The following is an 18,456-nucleotide window of genomic DNA, read 5'->3' as shown; positions in this document are numbered from 1 at the left end:
TGATATGCAAAGAGGTGAAGCCACATTTATGCTGTTTTTTTTACCCACTTATCATGTGGAGCCGGTGTCTGAACCAGTTGTTGACGAGGATGAAAGAACCACAGGGCACCATACCATTGCAGGATCGAATACAAGCACACATCTCACACTCTGAGGGAAATGTGGGCTCTTCCATTGGCCTCATAATGGGCAGGAAACCAGGGAAGCGGCGGAAATTGACAACATCGGACATAATACCTGGGATGTGAACCAGAACCTTAGAACCGTATTGTTTGTAATTAGTCTGTATGACTTCATATCTAGTCAATAGAGACCTACAAAATAAACACATGAAGTCGATATTATATGATGCATAATATTTTCTAATAGGCTACATGTTTAAAAAAAATATTGTGAGAAAGAAATCTAAATGAACAGCACGATTGTCCTTGCCAATAAAGTCCTTGGAGAGAGGGAGAGAGAGAGAGAGAGAGAGAGAGAGAGAGAGAGAGAGAGAGAGAGAGAGAGAGAGAGAGAGAGAGAGAGAGAGAGAGAGAGAGAGAGAGAGAGAGAGAGAGAGAGAGAGAGAGAGAGAGAGAGATTTATCCGACTAATTAGTCTAGCTGGAAATAAAACCTGCCTTATCCGTTGATAATGTCAATCAGATTCACCGTTTAAGGTCCTCAAGTCTTTCCAGTTCGTGGTCAATGTACGTTCCCAGAGTATCTATCAGTGTCCGTTCAATAGCGATCGCCTCTTTTACGTTCAGTAGCGAAGTGTATATTTCACCAGCAGACATACAAACATGAGACGAAGTGATCTTTCCAATGCCGAGTCTCCTCCAGTCATTCGCTCAAGTGGATCAGCGCCCTCGGTGTCCAGCAGTAGAGGAGTGGTTCTCTGGCCCCTACCCCGCACGCTCTACTGAGAGCCAGGTCCCCCACTGTACTGCCATAGGTGAGGGTCAGCTTTCAGTGGCAGAATCGGTAGAAATTAGGGGTTTAGTGAGACTGATACCTTGTCCAATTTGTTATTGTTGTAGGCTACATAGTTACACATCTACGCGGCCGTAACCCAATTCGTTAGATATTTGCATTAGATACTATATTAACTATTGTTTATAGTTTATACCTCAGATAAAACATATTTTGAAATACGCCTAGAGTGACATATTTCTTAATTCAAGGTTACAATGATCAATGGTTATTTTAATATTTGCATTTTGGTTTGCAGTACTACATTCTGAGAGAAGCTGCGTGACAGTGACACCCTGCGGTAGTTTTCCGGTACCACATGTTTCTGTTGATCACGGAAGAACTGGGAGATGAGAAACTAAAGAGAGAGCAAATAAAAGTACAAAGATACATTTGCTTATTTAATTTAAATGTATGATTCATCTTTGTATAAATGTACAAAGAAAGTCATCAGAAAGTCACATAAACATAGTATCATGTGGACATACATTCAGAATTAGTATGCTTATCTTCAAATTAGCCCTTGAAATAAAGAAACATTATCGATTATAGCATCAATGCTACCATTTTATTGTCTTTAGCGCCAAGGGACACTGAATGTCCTTTCTTTTTGAAGGTTGCTATATAAATAGATTTGCCTTGTTTGGCACACAATTTATACAAAATATCTAAACTTCTTACACAATTGTCGCTTCATATAGATCCCTGAACCTGGCCCCGCTACAAAAGCCCATCTTGAAACTGTAAATATGCTAGATTTATGAATTATGACAATGGCTTCTCCGTGTCACGCGTCCTGAAGCCACAAGAGCAGCACAGAGCTGCTCTTCTCATGTGGTCTCTCAGGCTCTTGTCCCGCCAGCCGTAGATGAGTGGGCTGAGGAAACGCGGGATGAGGATAAAACAGAAGTAGTTGAAGAAGTAGATGTCGTCGGGTAACCAGTTGGCGTGCAGCACGAGGAGCTGTTCGGAGATGGGATTAGTGAAGGCCAAGAGGCAGAGCAGCAGCTGAAAGCCGTGGAGCAGCACGGTGTGCATGGCTTTGTTCACAGAGGCCCTGTCCTGCCTCATCTTCTTGGTCTCCAGGAGGATCTTGATGTAGGTGTAGAGGATCATGAGCGCCACCGCCCCGAAGAAAAACCCATTCAGAGAGACCTTGAACAGAGTCTGCATGAGAGAAGAGTTGAGCACCACGGTGCTGCAATAGACGGGCGTGGAGAGGACGTCCACGCGGGGACGAGCCCCCGCTATGGAGAAGTCCACCGTGGGGAGGACACAGCTGATGAGCCACAGGCACAGCAAGATGATCCAGACGCGGTCGGACCGCCACGCAGGTGGGCACTGCAGTGGGTACATGATAGCCACGTAGCGCTCCAGGGACATGGTAGCTAGGATGAGAGGGGTGTTGAGGAAGGAAGCAGTGGAGAAGAACAGCAGGGGGGCACAGAAGACAATGGGGAACCTCGCCTGGGCGGCAACCAGGAACACGAGCAGCACAGAGAACAACATTACTAGGGTGTCATTGACCAGCATGAAGGCAAACAAGATGTAGCGAGTGCTGTCCATGAAGTGCCGGTTAGATGCGAAGATGTAGAGCATGAGTACGATACAGAAGAGGAAGATGGAGAAGAAGGGAACCACCACACACACCTTGATGATAGGAAAAGGGGGGGAAGATGTTGAATTGCCCGAGAGTCCAGTCTGCATGTTGAATTGTGAACCTAAAAATGACAAAGAAATTGTATAATATTCACACCGTCTAGTTTCAGTAATATATCTAAAAATCCTTTAATTAACTAAACTTAACTTTCATTTCAATACATGACAAACGGAAATAGGTGAAGGGATGCAAAATGTTAAATACAAATATAAATTTAGAATCTGCCTCATTGTACAGCTACAAACTGCCTCCATAGCTTAATAAATGCAGAGCTCTTACTTGAGTTGGTGCTCCTCATTTCACAGAGAAAATACCACACAATCGTGTTTTATTCATCTTGGCCATGAATAAATGACGTGGTCTTACTCCGATGGGATCTTTGTTTTTTGATGGCTGGTATTTGTAGTTCTTTACTACCATGTGTAGTGAAGGGCAGTTCGGAAAGAGTCCACACTCCCCCAGGAGAAGACGTGTTGATTTTGAATAATCTGTTTCCTCCGTTTCCTCACACAAACAGACCCTGCGCTGCGAAAATACGGATGATATAGAGGGGTTTGAAGTTCTGGAGGCCTGGTAGCAGTTTCAGGGACAGTGGACGGTGAAGGCTGGTGCCTGATAGCACAGGCAAAGGATTCACGAGGATCAATAAAACTTTTACTGAAAATCATGTGTAGGGCTTCCCGGAACATTCTGGGAGCTACCCTGAATGGTCAACAGAGGCAGAAACAGCCGGAGAAGATGAGCCGCCGGAAGTGGTGGCTCCTCATCAGGCAGGTGCACAGATAGACCCCAAGTGGTGCTCAAGCACCAGCCCTTGTGCCCTGGTTGAGAAAAAGTGCCCTTTTTTTCTTGAGCCCAATTTTTTTTTTTCATTCATCAATATTTTTAGGATACAAATTAGTTTCTCTGTCATCAATTTCCCCAAATGTGTTTTGATATCTGAGGGTTTATTTATTTGAGTTCTTGTGAGAATTTCGCCCCGACATGCTCCGCGGCATAGACGTAGAATACGTATTCTATGCCTATGCTCCCGGGTGCTCACAAGCCCCCACCGCGCCTCTCCCTCCTCATCCCCCACATCAGTGCTGAGCGCAAGGCCACACCGGTGCAGTCTACGTCTTCACTGACCTGCAGCATCAGACTAACAGGTAATGGCAGTGTTTGTGCAATCCCCCAACGTTGTTTTTTATAAATTAACAACCACATTAGTTGAAAACATTACGTCTGAAAACATAACTGGTCCGACGTTTCCTAAAAAAATAAACAAACAACTAACTTGATTTCAAAGCATTGCCCAGCTGTTTACTGACGTTTGTCATGTTAAATGACATTATTTGTCTGAAAGTGCATATTTTGTGTTGTATAAATGCCGTTTAGACAATTTCGAAAGTATGTTGAATTTATGTTTATAAATGTCACGAAAATTCACAGCTAGAAAATAGCAGTTAAACTATGCTAGCTCTCGGTGTCATGCTATCCTTGTCCCACAATTGTTTAACGTGATATTTATGTATCTCTTCGTTTTGCCTGTTTTACAACGATCAAACTTGTATGAGTAATTGCAGAGGGTGAAAAATAGTAAAATAAGGGAAATGTAAGCTAGCGGTCTAATCCTGCCAAGAGGAAACACAGGTTGAGAAGAGCATAATTAGTGTAATTGCAGCATAATGCCAAAAAAAGAGTAAAAAAGCAGAAGGACAGGGAACTGCAGCAAGCAGCTCAGTAATAATTTTGGCGATGGGTGCCCTTTTTTTTTTTTTGAGCACCTGCCCCCCAAAATGTCTGTGCACGTGCCTGCTCCTCATCACGGGAATTTCAGGACCTATGAGAATAATTAAGAGGCTAAATGTCCATGTCTTTTGTCTTTAACTGGCCATTGGGCAGGAAGTAAAAAGATGGACGAAATCCCGAAGGTAGATCCATCAACGCTGAACTGAAGCTTTGTTCTTGTTCTTTGTTCATTTTGAGCCCTTGTCTAGGGCTCAAAGTGCCCTACCCTCATACATCACCCCTTCCCATAAACAATGGGATTCACAGTGGGAATACTCAAGGCTAGGCAAAAACGTTTCAGCAGCGCCTTCCTCACTGAGCAAGTTTAGGCTATTATTACAGGAACACAGCCAGAGGGAACTCTCTCTGAGATACAACTCCACTGACAGATCAAAGGGGAAAGTATTTGATTGTTTTCCTGTATGGGACATATACGGCCATAAGCATTGAGGTACCAGGAAGCAGTCGTCGCCAGAGAGAGGGACGGAGACTGCGGGCCGATAGATGTCCACGGGGTCGCCCCGTGCAGCTCTCTGGAAGCGACCCCGGGTCAGGCTCCCCACCTGGAGAGCGTAAACATCCTGGAGCCGCATCAGGGCCTTAGCAGCACCCTGCAGGTCCTCCATCTTGGGCAGGCTGGCCTCCAGCGCCTTGAAACCGGACCTCAGGGCTGGGGAGAAGGAGAGGCAGAAGGGGTTATTAGGGGGGTGTTGAGAGGATAGGAGAGGAGGGCGGGGGCTGGGTGGAGCTGATCACATAGCAGCACCAGATGTTTTCTGGTGCTGGAGTTCTAAGGCCATTGTGAAATGTGACACCACAAAAGAATGAATGGCAGATTGGCCTTCTAGGAGGATGGCAAATGCGCATTATGTCAGTGATGGGTGCTATTGCTATTGCTGCCTGGTCTGAGCTTAACTCTGAGTCTGTGTCCTGATTGAACCGACCTTGTGTGTTCTCGGAGGCTTCGTTGCTGTAGACCAGGTTGGCCCACTCAGACTGTAAGCGCTTGATCAGAGTGAATGCGATCAGGGGGTTAGCCATGGCCGTGGTGGATCCGTTGTAAACGGCGTTGTTAAGTATTTTAAGAAGCTGCATTACCCTCACATAGCCACAAGGGGAGCAAGACCTTATTGAAGGCTGCTCCCTCCACAGAAGGCAGCACCTTTAGATAGGTGAAGAAGCCGAAGCCATTACGTCACCCCGGCCACGCCCACTGCATAGGCCACGCCCAATTGACGTCCTCTATCGGAGGACGTCAAGTGAAGAGGCCAGAGATCAATAGGTAGGTAGACGGCAGAGAGCCACCGGGCCTAGGCCCGGGGGCTTGAAGTAGTGTTATGTATCCATGACAGTGTTTACGGCATGCCCGTATTTTGATAGCATGCCTGTATTTTAATGTAACGGATGACGTGTTTCCGGTGAGGTGTGTCCGTTGGGATAAGTTGGAGTAAATAGTTGAACTCATGAGGCTCCCGTGTTTCGCGTAGTGTTTTACACACATAACATTGGCGACGAGGATGGAGTTTTCACTCCCACCACCTACACCTTTCCTGACACTACCAGGCGAGCCTCCGGTACCGTGGATTCGTTGGCTGGAGTCGTTTGAAACATACCTCGCAGCTCTCGGACTGGAGGATGCTAGCGACCCGCGACGAAGAGCACTCCTTGTTCATTGCCTCGGTACTGAGGGACAGTGCATTTTCAGAACCCTGGGACAGGCAAAAAAGTACAGAGAAGCTACAAAACTCCTTGAAGCACACTTTGCTGCTCCACAGACGGTAATTCTCTGCCGAATAATCTTCCGGCAGCGCAGGCAAAAAGCGGGTGAGTCAGTACAGCATTATATAGCCGACCACCGCAGCTTAGCGGTTTTCTGTAAATTCGGTGAAATGGAGCAGGAGATGATAAGGGACCAGCTTGCAGAACACGCAGCCCACCCCAAAATTCGGGAAAAGTTGATTATGTCACCAGATGATTTGACTCTTAAAAAAGCACTGGAAATAGCCTTGCAAATAGAAAAAGCTACCGAGCTGACATCACAAGTTCACAACTAGCTTCCCGCGCTTCCTCTCAGCCTGCATTGACGCAACATGTCGAAGATTCTGAGCGCTCACCTAGCCCTGCATCGTCAGACACAGACCCAGGGATTAACTACACATCCCACACACGTAGCCAGCCACGTCGCGGTTGTGGCAACTGTGGATCCTCTTCCCACATGAGCAGAGCCCCAACATGCCCGGCCAGGGGAAAAGTCTGCCAGTCCTGCGGGAGAGACAACCACTTCGCCAAAGTCTGTCGCTCTGCGCCGTCCGTGCTCGGCCCACGGACAGGCCCACGACAGGCTGTGGCTAGCTCATCAGCCCCAACACCCATACACTCTGTCAGCTCTGCACGTGCGTCCTTCAAGACGTGCACAGTGGAACTAGATGGGGTCTGTGTTCCTTTACTGTTGGATACTGGAGCGGCTTTATCCCTCCTCAACTGGTCCACAGTCAAGCGCTTCCTGCCCCACATCACGCTGCAGACGCCTTCGGCTGTTCTCCATGGATATGGCAATTCTAAGATCGACTTAGTGGCCTCCCTCAGCTGTCCGGTGCGCCATGGCAACACATCCTTGGCTACCTTCACTTTTCAAGTGGCACGCCATGGAGCTAACCTCATGGGGCTGGATCTCATCACCAGCTTGGGCTTCACGTTCATGGACAGCGGTGGAGCAACAATTCACCAGGTCAGCTCACCATGGGAACAGCGATGACCAGCACTCTTTTCTGGCCTAGGCTGCATCTCAGCTTTCACCCATCAACCTCTGCTTCGCAAAGACATACACCCTGTCATACAGCCTCTCCGCCGCATTCCCCTGGCACTACGCGATGACGTCTCAGCAGAGCTGACAAAGCTGTTGGACTTAGGCATCATTGAGTCAGTCAACGCCTCGCCCTGGATCTCTAACCTGGTCATCGCGGAGAAGAAGTCAGGTGGTTTGCGTGTGTGTGGACCTGAGGGCGGTTAACAAAGCCGTGGTGCCCGACAAATACCCGCTGCCCACAGCAGAGGAACTGACCTCTCAATTTTACGGCTCCAAGATTTTTTCAAAGCTTGACCTCCGCCAAGGCTACCTGCAGGTACCCCTGCACCCAGACAGCCGTAACCTCACCGCTTTCGTCACACACGCAGGCGTTTTCCGCTACACCAGGGTGCCGTTTGGTCTTTGCTCCGCCCCTAGCTGCTTCCAGAAAATAATGTCCACCATCTTCGCTGGCATCCCAGGGGTGGTGATATTCCTGGACGACATAGTAGTACACGGATCAACGGCTGCCATCCACGACCAACGACTCACACAGGTACTCGACACGCTGGTTTCCCATGCCCTCACACTGAATGGGGAGAAGTGTATTTTCTCTGCGTCCGAGGTGGAGTTTGTGGGGTTTCGCCTTTCCCCAGAAGGCCTCAGCCCACTGCACTCTAACGTGGAGGCCATTCAACGGCTGCCCATGCCCTCCAGCCCTGCCCAAATTGCCTCCTTCCTGGGCATGACCGCCTATTACTTGCGTTTTCTTCCTCAGTATTCTTCCACCACTGCCCCTTTACGACTGCTCCTTAAAAAAGACGCCCATTGGGCATGGACCCCTGCCTGCGAAGATGCGGTCATGCAGCTGAAGGCCCAGCTCATCGCACCACCAGTACTCGCCCACTTCGACCCACCCAGCCCGACGCTGGTCACCTGTGATGCCTCCAACTACGCAGTGGGGGCTGTGCTGTCTCAGCTTCACAACGGCACAGAGCGGCCGATTGCTTTTGCCTCCCGAGCTCTTAATTCGGCAGAGCAGAAGTACTCCGTGGGGGAGAGAGAGGCCCTAGCCTGCGTCTGGGCCTGTGAGCGGTGGCATATGTACGTGTATGGCCGGTCATTCACATTACGTATGGACCACCAAGCGCTTACAGCCCTGCTGGCCACATCTGGTTCTGGGCACAGGCCTCTGCGCATCCACCGCTGGCATGAGAGACTTCACCAGTACAATTTCACATTGCAGTTCACACCGGGAAGAGAGAATGTGGTGGCGGACTTACTGTCACGCTCCACCCCACCTCCAGCTGTGGAGCCGACTCCAGACAACAGCGACCTGGACCTCATTCAGCTCCTCCACTCCCCTCTCGAGGCAATAGTGTCACTTCAAGATCTCCAACAGGCCTCTGAACAGGACCCAGTGCTCTCACAGCTCCGCACTTTCATCCACTTCGGGTGGCCTCCAGCCTCTGGCCTACCAGACAGTCTAGCTCCTTTCCGCCGGTTTAAAGATGAACTCTTCTGCTGGAACGACCACTGCGTTGCAAGGGGCCATCGCACAGTCATACCCTCCGCTTTACAGCCACGTGTCTTGTCCATGGCCCATGAAGGCCACCTGGGCATTGTCAAAGTGAAACAGCGCTGCAGGGAAGTGGTCTGGTGGCCAGGAATCGATGGCGATGTGGAGGCTATGGTGAGAGACTGCACAGCCTGCCTGGTGAGTGGAAAGACCGGCCCCCCACCAGCTCCTCCCCTTCAGCCACTGCAGTGGCCAGCTGGGCCTTGGGAGCACATCCAAATGGACATTTGTGGTGAGCTCCGTGGCGTCCCACATCACCAGCGGTTCCTCATCGTGGCCTATGACCTGTACTCTAAGTGGCCTGAGGCAGTCTCTACAGGGTCAGTCACCACACAGGCAGTCATTGACTTTCTGGAGGTGCTTTTTGCTCGTTGGGGCATGCCCACAACAATCACCACAGACAATGGGCCGCAATTCATCTCTGCAGAGTTCACGACTTTTCTGAGTGAGCGGGGGATCAGACACATACGCACAGCCTTCTATAACCCTCAGCCGAATGGGGGTGTGGAGCACATGAACCAGACGCTGAAAAATGGTATCAGAGCTCACCTAGCAGAGGGGTTTCAATTCTCAGCAGCACTCCTGCGGACCCTACTGCACTACCGAGCTGCTAAACACACTACAACAGACAGCTCACCAGCACTTCTGATGTTGGGGCGGGAGCTATCACTACCCCTGGATCGCCTTCGTGTTCCTGCTCACCTGACATCACATGGGGCCCAGCGGGAAACAACTGATCAGCTACGTGACCGAGTCTCAGCACGACAGCAGGCAACTAAACAGCGCTTTGACCGGTCCCACAGGGCCAAACACCCAGCTTTCACCATTCTGGACTGGGTCAGGGTCAGGAGGCCCACAAGGGGCCATAAGCTTTTGTCATTCTGGTCAGCGCCTTTCCAGGTGACTGAGCAACTGGGGCCTGCCACCTTTCGTCTCTCAGATGGAACGCGGTGGCATGCACGCCGCCTCCGCAAAGTGGCCACACCTACCGCGGCAGACCTGGAGGCCAGCCGAGATCCTGATCCGGACTCTGGAGGCCCAGTCAATCCTGCAGCACGACCAGTCCGTGCCCGTGCCAAACCGGGCTACCTCAGGAATTACTATGTTTGAATTTATTGAATTACTATGCTTAAATGTATTGAAGTTATTGAATTACTATGTTTAAATGTATTGAATTTATTGAATTACTATGTTTAAATGTATTGAATTTATTGAATTACCATCTTTGAATGTATTGAAGGAATTGCATTTTTATCTTGCAGGTTTTAACCTCATCAAGACTGTTCGAGTTACTTTAGTCTGGTGTTCTAAAGCACTTTACCTTTTAAATAGCCTTGTCATAATATGTTCGGGCCGGACTGAAGTCATTAACAATGTATTCTGATTATCCACTATAATTACCCTATTATTGTTATTATATACTATAATATTCGTGTTATATCTCATTCAGGGATGTGGGTTGGATCTCCCCTGGAGAGGGGGGAAAATGTTATGTATCCATGACAGTGTTTACGGCATGCCCGTATTTTGATAGCATGCCTGTATTTTAATGTAACGGATGACGTGTTTCCGGTGAGGTGTGTCCGTTGGGATAAGTTGGAGTAAACAGTTGAACTCATGAGGCTCCCGTGTTTCGCGTAGTGTTTTACACACATAACAAGTAGATCACGGTATTTTCCTCTCCACGCGTTAGATACAATTCCCTCCCTTAAGCTTCATAGTTTACCATACCGAAACATGCCTACTTTATAACAAATAAAGTGAGTTAAAAGCAATCCGGGATTGGACTATTTTCTTCGAAGAATGCTGCAATAGCGTTGTGCAGGTCAGACACCCTAGAGTGGAATCTTTTAACAGAGGAAGGAGCTGTTTGAGAAACAACAGTGGTGAATGTAGGATCTACATAGGCTACATGTGATACAAATGGCATTGAAAGCTTGTGTAAACACCAGTGATATGCAAAGAGGTGAAGCCACATTTATGCTGTTTTTTTTACCCACTTATCATGTGGAGCCGGTGTCTGTACCAGTTGTTGACGAGGATGAAAGAACCACAGGGCACCATACCATTGCAGGATCGAATACAAGCACACATCTCACACTCTGAGGGAAATGTGGGCTCTTCCATTGGCCTCATAATGGGCAGGAAACCAGGGAAGCGGCATAAATTGACAACATCGGACATAATACCTGGGATGTGAACCAGAACCTTAGAACCGTATTGTTTGTAATTAGTCTGTATGACTTCATATCTAGTCAATAGAGACTTACAAAATAAACACATGAAGTCGATATTATATGATGCATAATATTTTCTAATAGGCTACATGTTTAAAAAAAATATTGTGAGAAAGAAATCTAAATGAACAGCACGATTGTCCTTGCCAATAAAGTCCTTGGAGAGAGGAAGTGAGTGCGAGTGAGAGGGATAGAGAGGGCGCGCGCGCGCGCGAGAGAGGGAGAGAGGGAGAGAGAGAGAGAGAGAGAGAGAGAGAGAGAGAGAGAGAGAGAGAGAGAGAGAGAGAGAGAGAGAGAGAGAGAGAGAGAGAGAGAGAGAGAGAGAGAGAGAGAGAGAGAGAGAGAGAGAGAGAGAGAGAGAGAGAGAGAGAGAGAGAGAGAGAGAGAGAGAGAGAGATTTATTCGACTAATTAGTCTAGCTGGAAATAAAACCTGCCTTATCCGTTGATAATGTCAGTCAGATTCACCGTTTAAGGTCCTCAAGTCTTTCCAGTTCGTGGTCAATGTACGTTCCCAGAGTATCTATCAGTGTCCGTTCAATAGCAATCGCCTCTTTTACGTTCATTAGCGAAGTGTATATTTCACCAGCAGACATACAAACATGAGACGAAGTGATCTTTCCAATGCCGAGTCTCCTCCAGTCATTCGCTCACGTGGATCAGCGCCCTCGGTGTCCAGCAGTGGAGGAGTGGTTCTCTGGCCCCTATCCCGCACGCTCTACTGAGAGCCAGGTCCCCCACTGTACTGCCATAGGCGAGGGTCAGCTTTCAGTGGCAGAATCGGTAGAAATTAGGGGTTTAGTGAGACTGATACCTTGTCCAATTTGTTATTGTTGAACATAGTTACACATCTACGCGGCTGTAACCCAATTCGTTAGATATTTGCATTAGATACTATATTAAATATTGTTTATAGTTTATACCTCAGCTAAAACATATTTTGAAATACGCCTAGAGTGACATATTTCTTAATTCAAGGTTACAATGATCAATGGTTATTTTAATATTTGCATTTTGGTTTGCGGTACTACATTCTGAGAGAAGCTGCGTGACAGTGACACCCTGCGGTAGTTTTCCGGTACCACATGTTTCTGTTGATCACGGAAGAACTGGGAGATGAGAAACTAAAGAGAGAGCAAATAAAACTACAAAGATACATTTGCTTATTTAATTTAAATGTATGATTGATCTTTGTATAAATGTACAAAGAAAGTCATCAGAAAGTCACATAAACATAGTATCATGTGGACATACATTCAGAATTAGTATGCTTATCTTCAAATTAGCCCTTGAAATAAAGAAACATTATCGATTATAGCATCAATGCTACAATTTTATTGTCTTTAGCGCCAAGGGACACTGAATGTCCTTTCTTTTTGAAGGTTGCTATATAAATAGATTTGCCTTGTTTGGCACACAATTTATACAAAATATCTAAACTTCTTACACAATTGTCGCTTCATATAGATCCCTGAACCTGGCCCCGCTACAAAAGCCCATCTTGAAACTGTAAATATGCTAGATTTATGAATTATGACAATGGCTTCTCCGTGTCACGCGTCCTGAAGCCACAAGAGCAGCACAGAGCTGCTCTTCTCATGTGGTCTCTCAGGCTCTTGTCCCGCCAGCCGTAGATGAGCGGGCTGAGGAAACGCGGGATGAGGATAAAACAGAAGTAGTTGAAGAAGTAGATGTCTTCGGGTACCCAGTTGGCGTGCAGCACGAGGAGCTGTTCGGAGATGGGATTAGTGAAGGCCAAGAGGCAGAGCAGCAGCTGAAAGCCGTGGAGCAGCACGGTGTGCATGGCTTTGTTCACAGAGGCCCTGTCCTGCCTCATCTTCTTGGTCTCAAGGAGGATCTTGATGTAGGTGTAGAGGATCATGAGCGCCACCGCCCCGAAGAAAAACCCATTCAGAGAGACCTTGAACAGAGTCTGCACGGTAGAAGAGTTGAGCACCACGGTGCTGCAATAGACGGGCGTGGAGAGGACGTCCAGTCCGGGACGAGCCCCCGCTATGGAGAAGTCCACCGTGGGGAGGACACAGCTGATGAGCCACAGGCACAGCAAGATGATCCAGACGCGGTCGGACCGCCACGCAGGTGGGCACTGCAGTGGGTACATGATAGCCACGTAGCGCTCCAGGGACATGGTAGCTAGGATGAGAGGGGTGTTGAGGAAGGAAGCAGTGGAGAAGAACAGCAGGGGGGCACAGAAGACAATGGGGAACCTCGCCTTGGCGGCAACCAGGAACACGAGCAGCACAGAGAACAACATTACTAGGGTGTCATTGACCAGCATGAAGGCAAACAAGATGTAGCGAGTGCTGTCCATGAAGTGCCGGTTAGATGCGAAGATGTAGAGCATGAGTACGATACAGAAGAGGAAGATGGAGAAGAAGGGAACCACCACACACACCTGGATGATAGGAAAAGGAGGGGAAGATGTTGAATTGCCCGAGAGTCCAGTCTGCATGTTGAATTGTGAACCTAAAATTGACAAAGAAATTGTATAATATTCACACCGTCTAGTTTCAGTAATATATCTAAAAATCCTTTATTTAACTAAACTTAACTTTCATTTCAATACATGACAAACGGAAATAGGTGAAGGGATGCAAAATGTTAAATACAAATATAAATTTAGAATCTGCCTCATTGTACAGCTACAAACTGCCTCCATAGCTTAATAAATGCAGAGCTCTTACTTGAGTTGGTGCTCCTCATTTCACAGAGAAAATACCACACTATCGTGTTTTATTCATCTTGGCCATGAATAAATGACGTGGTCTTACTTTTTGATGGCTGGGATTTGTAGTTCTTTACTACCATGTGTAGTAAAGGGCAGTTCGGAAAGAGTTCACACTGCCCCAGGAGAAGACGTGTTGATTTTGAATAATCTGTTTTCCTCCGTTTCCTCACACAAACAGACCCTGCGCTGCGAAAATACTGATGATAGTATAGAGGGGGTTTGAAGTTCTGGAGGCCTGGTAGCAGTTTCAGGGACAGTGGACGGTGAAGGCTGGTGCCTGATAGCACAGGCAAAGGATTCACGAGGATCAATAAAACTTTTACTGAAAATCATGTGTAGGGCCTCCCGGAACATTCTGGGAGCTACCCCGAATGGTCAACAGAGGCAGAAACAGCCGGAGCCGCCCAGAAGTGGTGGCTCCTCCCCACGGGAATTTCAGGACCTATGAGAATAATTAAGAGGCTAAATTTCCATGTATTTTGTCTTTAACTGGCCATAGGGCAGAAAGCAAAAAGATGGACAAAATCCCAAAGGTAGATCCATCAACGCTGAACTGAAAGTTTGTTCTTGTTCTGTGTTCATTTGGAGCCCTTGTCTATGGTGGATCCTCTCAGATGGGGTTCACACAAAGACCCCCAAGCATCCCTGGAAAGGTGTGCATCAAACATCCTTCCACACTGCAAGGGATTAGGATGTAGGCCCAGCATTCTGGACCTCCTCAAAGCAGCAGAACTGATGGACAAACCTGAGGTCCACTAGCTAACTGTAAACTTTAAGCGAAACTATATGAATGATAACAGAATAACTTGAGAGATGAGCTATCGAAAATGTGATGCAGAAAAAAACATGATTGATAGAATGTAATATTCACTAATATTAATGAACTGAGTGCTTACTCTCTGGTTGAGCAGGCCAAGTAAAGGAGCATTGACCTTTGTAAGTTGTAGAGTTTTAAAAGAGAATAACAAAGGATGCATATTAAATGTAGATAACATTGTTTTAATCTACACAATTTGATCATTATGTATTTGTTATGCAAAGGTTATATTTGTTTGGTTAAATAACTTTAGACAAACAACATATTGGTCCTTGCTAGCTGACTGTGGTGACGCAAGTAATAATTATTTGCGCACTGAGTTCGCACTAATTGATCCTGAATGAGTTCTCAATATGGGAACAATGTTTTGTACAGCTTTATCCCACATTGGGCAATTAGTTATCTAGCCCAAATGAACACAAGGCATCATTAAGTGCTTCAACTGGGACTCATTAAAACCGTAATGCTCATGCTATACTGTTAGCCTCATTAGGTAACATAAACTAGGTAGGGTTATTAGGGTTCATATAACGTCAGATTCCCATTTAAAGAAAAAAAAAGTCAAAAATATTTTCCTTAACCTTTTAATTTATTTTATTTGTGAGGATTCAACAATGAAAATATAAGAAACATTAATCAAAATATGAATGAACTCAAAATCCATCAAATTCATTGGCTCAAAACATTTTACAGCCGATGTGAGTGTGTCTGTTTGTGTGCGCATGTGTTTGTGTGTGTGTGTGTGTGTGTGTGTGTGTGTGTGTGTGTGTTTGTGCGTGTGTGTGTGTGTGTGTGTGTGTGTGTGTGTGTGAGAATATGTGTGTGCTTTTGTTCCTGATTGGTGGGCCTGTAGAAATGTCTCATGTATCATAAAAAAAAATACAAAATAAAAAAAAATTAAACTGCATCGTATAATGTTTCATCAATATATGATGATTTCATATTACTGACATATAATAAAATAATAATTTATAAACAAAATAAACAATGATTCTATCCTGCCACACACAGTGTTGTTGCAATAAAAAAGCAGCGCAAAGGTGTTGAAATATGAATGGCATAATGTACATTACAATAATAATACAGAATAGTCCAAAACACAGCCACGTATGAACAATGTCAATAGACGCTACATCTGTGAGCGTTGTTGAACTTAACAGCAACAACAATAGGGGATTTGTTTGATTCAAAACTTAAATAGGGGATACAATATACTACTCAGTGATTCAACTAATAATAATTATCTATATTTTAGATGTTTAGCAATCATGTAAAAGGAAAAATGGGATTCAGAATTAACAAATAGGAAAAGTATAGAAAGTTAAAGTAAAGTGTTTGAAAACTTCAGAGCAACAACATATTAGTGCTTGGTAATAGACTGATGTAAGTGATGTCTCAGTAGTAATAATGATTTGCACACTGGGGTCCCACTAATAGTTCCTCTGAGTGCGTTCTCAATATGGGAACAATGTTTTGTACAATTTTATCCCACATTCGGCTATTTGTTTTATTGTTAACATAGTTATGGAAAAACATTGGAAACACGCACGCCAGAATGCTATCATTAAGTGCTTCATCTGGGACTCATTATAACCTCAGTGTTGATGCTAAACTGTTAGCATCATCACAATTTTTTAATAAGGTTAATAACCTCTCATTCCAACCCAACAAAATAAAAATAAAATGCATATGATTGTGTGCAAATGAGTGTTTACATATGTGTATTAAAATATATATATTTATATATACAATTTAATTTTTTATGCAGCAAACAAAATATAGCACTGTGTAGTTTGCTTGTCTGAATTTCTTTTTTTACAGTTAGGTAATCATTAATCTTATCATAGTCAAATAAGTTAATCATTTGTATGGTAAACTTTGATTGACAGCAGAAAGGTATGAAAAACAACATGAAACATCAATAAATTACATACAGTAACTTCTATTTAGCTTATATTTTCTCCAAAGAGAATTAAAATAAGTGCATTCAACAATGAGGATACAATCCAAAAGTTGAAGAGTCATTTGAGTCGAAATATTATGTCCATACAATGTATTAAATAAGAAAACAGCTTGAAGCACACTTCTTTAAGAGCTACAATATAGAAAGTAAAGAAAGAGAAATGTGGACATTTCATAATTAAATTCTTTATTTTTCATGCATCCAAACTCATACACAGTTTGCATCTGTCTGTAAGTGAACAGTTTAGACATAAAATCTACTACATTCAAATGGAATAATTTAAGGACACTGGTAAACAATACGAATAACGACTCTAGTTGTCAAAAGCAAAAAAAAGCTAAATAATCTAAATTTAGATAGCAATGAGATAGATGGGGAGATGCTTGGATGACCACATCGGATGGATGGTTGTCATGGTTTCATTGGGTAACGTTGTACTTAAATATCGCCAAGCATGGTGTCCTCTCAGGACACAAGGTGGTCATGAAAAAGGGCAAGTCCTCGGTTACATTCTTTCCTGGAACTGTGTTGCTTTTGTGGAATATCCTGAGCCGTGACATCATCCGTGCATTCCAACATGTAACTTCCAGAGGAGTGTCTCGCAAACATCTGGATTTTTCCTGAATTGACCATCTGAGTCCATGTACAAAAAGGAAGTTTTGATAATGGTGCAAGAATGTATTTTTGGATACAAAATCTACATATGTAAATATACATTATAGACATATATGTTTTCATGGCTTATAGCAACTCAACGCAATCTAATGGTGCTCCTTCTTCAATTCGAAAGATAAACAATATGGTAATTCTGGTTCAGGTTCTGATTGCATTGTTTCTGTACCTCAACTGTCTGCTCCTGACAAGCTTTTTCAAGAAGGAGGTATTTCGCAGAAGCATGCGCTACATCTTCCTTGCCTCCCACACCCGCTGCTTAGCCTCCGACACGGCAGCAGCTGCAGCCCTTCGAGCCTGTCGGTACCCTGCAACCGATTCAGGAGTCCTCCAGGATATCATATCCCGGAAGGCCTCCTTCTTCAATCGGACGGCTTCCCTGACCACCGGTGTCCACCACGGTGTCCGAGGGAGCCTAAGACCCTGAGGCCACAGCTAGCCACCGCAGCTTCAGCAATGGAGGCTTTGAACACCGCCCACTCCGGCTCAATGCCCCCAACCTCCACAGGAATGCCACTCACACCTCCGCCGGAGGTGTGAGTTGAAGATACCCAGGACGGGGGCCTCCTCCAGACGTTCCCAATTCACCCGCACTACTCGTTTGGGCTTACCAGGTCTATCCGGAAATTTCCCCCATTCCCTGATCCAACTCACCACCAGATGGTGGTCGGTTGACAGTTCCGCCCCTCTCTTAACCCGAGTGTCCAAAACATGCGGCCTCAGATCAGATGACACGATCATGAAATCGATCATCGATCTTCGGCCTAGGGTACTCTGGTACCAGGTACACTTATGAGCACCCTTATGTTTGATCATGGTGTTCGTTATGGATAATCCATGACTAGCACAGAAGTCCAATAACAAACGACCGCTCGGGTTTAGATCAGGGAGGCCGTTCCTCCCCACCACGCCCCTCCAGGTGTCTCCATCGTTGCCCACGTGGGCGTTGAAGTCTCCCAGCAGAACTACGGAGTCCCCTACTGGTGCCCCATACAGGACTCCATTCAGGGTCCCCAAGAAGGCAGAGTACTCTGAACTGCTGTTTGGTGCATACGCACAAACAACAGTCAGAGTTTTCCCCCCTAAAACCCTTAGGCGCAGGGAGGTGACCCTCTCGTCTACCGGGGTAAACTCCAACACCGCGGCGCTCAGCCGGGGATTTATGAGTATCCCCACACCCGCCCGGCGCCTCACGCCCTCGGCAACTCCGGAGAAGAAGAGTCCAACCCTTATCCAGGAGTACGGTACCGGAGCTGAGACTGTGCGTGGAGG

General features: G+C 46.0%; 3 protein-coding genes across 3 annotated transcripts; all 3 read right to left on the bottom strand.

Annotated features, from left to right (window-relative positions):
- Positions 1-1,429: 1,429 nt before the first annotated feature.
- LOC115561718 (odorant receptor 131-2-like) lies at positions 1,430-3,372 on the bottom strand. The gene has a single exon (XM_030381926.1). The coding sequence runs from the start codon at positions 2,658-2,660 to the stop codon at positions 1,719-1,721; it is 942 nt and encodes a 313-aa protein (XP_030237786.1). The 5' UTR covers positions 2,661-3,372; the 3' UTR covers positions 1,430-1,718.
- An 840-nt stretch (positions 3,373-4,212) lies between these two features.
- Positions 4,213-5,472, bottom strand: LOC115561119 (prolyl 4-hydroxylase subunit alpha-3-like). The gene is made up of 3 exons (XM_030380941.1): positions 5,328-5,472; positions 4,700-5,053; positions 4,213-4,226 (listed from the first exon to the last, which is right to left on the bottom strand). Exons 1-3 carry the CDS (start codon positions 5,422-5,424, stop codon positions 4,213-4,215), a joined length of 465 nt encoding a protein of 154 aa, XP_030236801.1. The 5' UTR covers positions 5,425-5,472.
- Positions 5,473-12,370: 6,898 nt separating this feature from the next.
- On the bottom strand, positions 12,371-13,459 carry LOC115561777 (odorant receptor 131-2-like). Its single transcript, XM_030382011.1, has one exon. It carries the CDS (start codon positions 13,454-13,456, stop codon positions 12,515-12,517), a length of 942 nt encoding a protein of 313 aa, XP_030237871.1. The 5' UTR covers positions 13,457-13,459; the 3' UTR covers positions 12,371-12,514.
- Between the last annotated feature and the right edge of the window lie 4,997 nt (positions 13,460-18,456).

Source organism: Gadus morhua, chromosome 16 (assembly GCF_902167405.1).
Source record: "Gadus morhua chromosome 16, gadMor3.0, whole genome shotgun sequence".
NCBI classification, from domain to species: Eukaryota; Metazoa; Chordata; class Actinopteri; order Gadiformes; family Gadidae; genus Gadus; species Gadus morhua.
This window is presented reverse-complemented; position numbering and strand designations above follow the sequence as displayed.

Excerpts from the sequence above, each read along its gene's own strand:
- LOC115561718 (XM_030381926.1), bottom strand. The coding sequence starts at position 2,660 with ATGCAGACTGGACTCTCGGGCAATTCAACATCTTCCCCCCCTTTTCCT.
- LOC115561119 (XM_030380941.1), bottom strand. The coding sequence starts at position 5,424 with ATGGCTAACCCCCTGATCGCATTCACTCTGATCAAGCGCTTACAGTCT. Across the intron at positions 5,054-5,327 it reads AGCCTCCGAGAACACACAAG|CCCTGAGGTCCGGTTTCAAG; the intron begins GTCGGTTCAATC and ends CCTTCTCCCCAG.
- LOC115561777 (XM_030382011.1), bottom strand. The coding sequence starts at position 13,456 with ATGCAGACTGGACTCTCGGGCAATTCAACATCTTCCCCTCCTTTTCCT.